This window comes from Notothenia coriiceps, unplaced genomic scaffold, assembly GCF_000735185.1.
Source record: "Notothenia coriiceps isolate Sejong01 unplaced genomic scaffold, NC01 NC01_scaffold00011585, whole genome shotgun sequence".
NCBI classification, from domain to species: domain Eukaryota; kingdom Metazoa; phylum Chordata; class Actinopteri; order Perciformes; family Nototheniidae; genus Notothenia; species Notothenia coriiceps.
This window is the reverse complement of record NW_011344286.1, coordinates 813-5,571: the sequence shown is the minus strand read 5'-3', so window position 1 is coordinate 5,571 and position 4,759 is coordinate 813. Positions and strand designations below refer to the sequence as shown.

The window sequence follows — 4,759 nt, the reverse complement described above, 5'->3', positions numbered from 1 at the left end:
CATTGTGTAAAAGTGACCACCAGACAAAACAAGACACACACACTCACACACACACACACACACACACACACACACACACAGCAACACACCACACACACACACACACACACACACACACAAACACCAACGACCACACACACACACACACACACACACACACACACACCACACACACACACCGACACCCACACATACACACAAAACACTCCACTGAACACGTACGTGAAACAATTTGCCGGCTATATCACGTGTCGCACGATATTAATAATTCATTATGTAGGTCTGAAACATAACGACGAGATGCAACAAAACGGCTTACCAATGTCTCCTTAGGCCTTCGAACGACCGTCTCCTCGTCAGCAAGGTAGACGGTATGAAAAAATGATACCGCCCAAGCCTAATGCCTAACACTTATTTGTTTTCACAGAAACTTCCATCCATAGATGAGCTGCTGCTGTTCCTCATGCACCTGTCAGTGGGCCTACATCTGAGGGATCTAGCAGAACGGTTTGGCATTCACCGCACCACAGTCAGCAGAATTATTTCCACCTGGACACACTTCCTCTACCAACTGCTTGGAAGCAAACGTCTGTGGATCCCACGCGAAGTTGTCAAAGTTCACCTTCCACCAGTGTTTTCAGCTTTCCCTGACACACAAGTGGTGCTTGACTGCACTGAAGTCTTCTGCCAGACTCCATCATCTCTCCTGCTGCAGAGTGAGGTGTTTTCTACATACAAGTCGCATGGTACATTCAAGGCCATGATCGACATGGCACCACATGGTGCCATTACATTTGTGTCTGGCCTGTATGCAGGATCTATGAGTGACCGGGAGATCTTCAAGCTGTCTGGCATCGTGAGCCTGCTCATACCAGACATGGCGATAATGGTCGACAAAGGGTTCCTTGTGGACAATCTGGTTGAGTGTAAAGTGTACCGGCCTGCCTTTCTCCACAAAAAAACCCAAATGAGCAGGGAGGATGTCAGGCAGACTCAATCCATTGCACGTCTGAGGGTCCATGTGGAGAGGTGCATCAGAAGAGTCAAAGAGAACAAACTATTTGACAAAGCCATACCACTGTCTGTGTGTGGAAGCATTGAGGAGCTCTTCAATGTGGCTTGCTTCCTGGTCAACTACCAGAACGGACCGCTGGTAAAAGCATGGGCAAGCCTGGGCAGCAATTACTGATGGGAATTATGGCTCTTTGAAGGGAAAATAAGCGAAATAATCACCAGGATAATGATTGATTGATGGGAAACGACTCGCTGGTATCTCGAGCTGAGCGCTCATTGGTGGTTTTTACCACGTGCTGCTGATGAAACTCTCCAATTGGCTCGGCAACAGTTTGTTGTTGTTTTGTGTCAGTTTTACCTCTCCACTTCCATTCCCATTTTTCATCATTGTTCCACAATGTTTATCATCAAGAAATTAATATCTATATATTTTATACTATACTTGCACTGCTTACCGTTTTCATACTTTATATATCTAGTGTATTCATACACACTGTTCATACTGCTCACAGGCTGCTGTGTATATCTAGTGTATTCATACCCCTCACTGTTTATTCATCATTCAATTCATTCTATATTTTATTCTGTAGATTGTGTACATTACTTTTCACTTTACTGCTTTTTGCACTCCTTGTTAGAAGCTAAACTGCATTTCGTTGTCTCAGTACCTGTAATATGCAATAACAATAAAGTATAATCTAATCTTGAGCCGGAACAAATGTATTTACTTACATACAGTATCTGACATTAACGATTAAACACATGTGTGCATTCTTTATAAATGCAAACCGAGTCAAGCCGACTCCGGAGGTGGCGGTATGCACCTTAAAGTTGTTTGCAATCCGCCAAAAAACCGAGAAAAGAAGAAGAAGGCGAAGAAGAAGGCGACGACGAAGAAGAAAAAGAAGAAGAAAAAGAAGAAGCCGACTCGGAGCTGTCCAACTTCAGGCGAGCTTTTTGAATTTAGAAATGCAACCGACCAACGTTATTGTGATTAGTAAATCTGCCAAATATATTGACAATTAATCATCTTGAATATAACATCAGAACATTTATTAAAATATGAATCACAATTTCCTTGAGCTAAATGTGAGGCCAGGCCATCAATAGTTGTGTCAAACATTTAAAAAATGTAATTTACTACTATGATAATACAAACAATCTGTATATTTCCCCACTTCAGAAACTACAATATTATACATTTGTAATCACTGATACAGCTCTACATTTACCTTTTTCTTTCTCGGTGCTTCTGCTCTCCCCAGCAGTACAGCCTGTTGTTTGAGGACCCCATTGGCATTGAAGACGATGAGCTCCCTTATTCCACCTTCTTCTGATGGAGTCCATGTTACGATCAAATTGAATGAGTCCTCGGGCTGCAAACACAAAGCACAGGGGACCATGATCATTCAATGGAAACAACATTTAGTCTATATCGATCGATTTATTCTACTGGGAAAACGTTAACGATTGATAGCAGAGATACAATATGTTAACTTGGCAAAACAAAGCTCCTGAGCATACAACTCTTGAGACATGGGAGTTGTATCCATTCGTGCAGAGAAAAGCTAACGTTAACTGAGAACATAACTTACCTGAATCGTGAAAGTCCTGTATTCCACAGAAAATCCTTTACTTGCAGGGATCTTTTCAATAGTAACCTCCGCTTCTGAATCCGCTGTTGGGTTCTCAATACGCAGAACAGCCGATTTTGAGGTGCCTAACTTTACATTTCCAAATGTCACAAAAGGAGCCTTTGAAAACAGGGTTAAAACCAAAACTGGAACATCGTTCTCCTTGTTGGCGTCGGCTCGCTTTACCGGACTGAAGTCCAGAAATCCTTTCCGTGCTGAATTATCCGTTTCAGCCATCTCAGATGAGATACATTAGCAGTAGCTAATGTCTAGCTACAAACGCAGTTAGTTTTACGTTTTAAAACGTCTAGCATGTGAGCTGACGAGCTGACACTAATGTTGATTAGCAAACGTTAAATCACCCTTCCTTCCAAAACACGCTGAATGACGGTTTGAAATTCGGCGTTGTGTAAATCCGCCAATGATAAGCGAGGGATGGCTACATATTGTCCAATGGGGAGAGAGAATAGTTCGAAACCATATGAATACAAAGCTATTGGCCAATCAGATATCAGCCACATTTTGTAACTGCCCAGGCCACGCTCACATTTCCAAATACAATAAACGAAGATATCTCACTCACTCTAATGTTATTTAGTTTGAATTAACTAAAGCCAAAGGCTAATCTATTCTATGCTCGCACTTATGCTATTAATTTCCCTTTGCACTGAAAGTAATGCTTAGAACCAAAACTAAGATGTAAGATGGTAACAAGTCCGTTAAGTATAATGATATAATGGTTTACATTGCCTCTGAACCAGATGACGGTCCTTCATTTTACTTTTGATTAAGGGATCTGCAAACTAATACGATCTTCAAATGTGCACTTTATTTCCACGATTTCTTATTTCGGTTATGTCTCATTCAAAATATAACTAAACGTGTTTGATGCAAATAAAATAATAATACAAAATTAATATTCGAAGTTACTCAGTGAATGCTGTGTATTTGAGGAATTCTGAAAGAACGAAATGTTCACTTTTATATGAGAGTAGTAGTACAGCCTGTAACCAGAAGTCAAGTGCCGCCCACCTGGCCAGTCGAACATCTCGCAGTGATCATATGGTTAGTTAGGTCACGGCCGTCTCTTGAGTAGATACCAGTACCTATCTCCTTAATAGCAGAAATTAGCAATGACACCGTTAACGTTATTAATGTAGCTCCAAAAGTTGTTGATTTCCAATTCAAAGGGTCAAGATAACTGCAATATTTATAAACCTACTATGGATAAGTTGTATAGTTGTACTCTTACCCAAACTATACCTTTTGGGAAATGCGTAACAACCGTAACAGGGTCATTCTACAGAAAAGGTGGAAGTACTGTCACTTACTTTTGCAGGCACCAAAATACATGACGTTGACCTAATACTCACATTCATTATATATGTTGAATAAATAGAGATTGTCTTTGATCATACATGGAATTGGAGCCTATAGTTTTCATTTAAAATATATTTTTTTCAATAAATAAATCTCATTCATATTTACATAACAGTATATACATTAAATATAACACTGAATAATAATAATATCCAATAAATGTCAGTCACCCAAAATTACGTCATAGTGTTACTGCTACTGCCGCTTTTATTTTGAAGTAATGTACTCTCTCTGAAGTGCCTCCTGTAACAGAGATCATTTGAGGCAGTGCAGTGGACAAAGACATAAGGAAAGTCAGATACTTCTTACTTTGTTTGTTAAAGGTGTCATTTTATCTTCAAATTGTACGTGCATCTTTCAAGTCTCTCATTAGTGTTACTCATTTCATAGCTCTAGGGGTGAACATTTGAATGGGAAAATGTATTGTATTGAAGAGTTAAACAATTTTGATATTGACTGAAGCCATATTTGGTCTGACACATGGCAGCAATTTTGTTAAAATGGTATAGTTGGTGGGTGGGTAGAAGAGGGTATCATGCACCCCCCTGAAATATATTTCTAATCAACTTGTTTTCTCCAAATTGTCACTGATGTTACCGTCACTGGTGTTACTCTTCTTCCTGGTAACACGTAACACCAGACGTTCCTATATAAATAAGCTTTGTATAATGTAAAAAAATAATAAAAATACTTTAAGCTCTACTTGTTGTGGATTCATCAAGTTAAGAGTT

The 4,759-nt window shown here is 39.7% G+C and overlaps 1 protein-coding gene across 1 annotated transcript in view; it reads right to left on the bottom strand.

The window, feature by feature from the left end:
- LOC104946764 (abnormal spindle-like microcephaly-associated protein homolog) overlaps positions 1–3,028 on the bottom strand; it is a gene marked incomplete at its 3' end in the record, with an annotated part of 20,964 nt that extends 17,936 nt beyond the window's left edge. Inside the window, exons 1-3 of the mRNA XM_010772646.1 lie at positions 2,610–3,028; positions 2,247–2,390; positions 873–1,009 (exon numbers count right to left, since the gene is read on the bottom strand). Of these exons, the coding sequence (XP_010770948.1) occupies positions 873–1,009; positions 2,247–2,390; positions 2,610–2,885 (557 nt within the window). The remainder of the gene's footprint in view (positions 1–872; positions 1,010–2,246; positions 2,391–2,609) is intronic.
- Between the last annotated feature and the right edge of the window lie 1,731 nt (positions 3,029–4,759).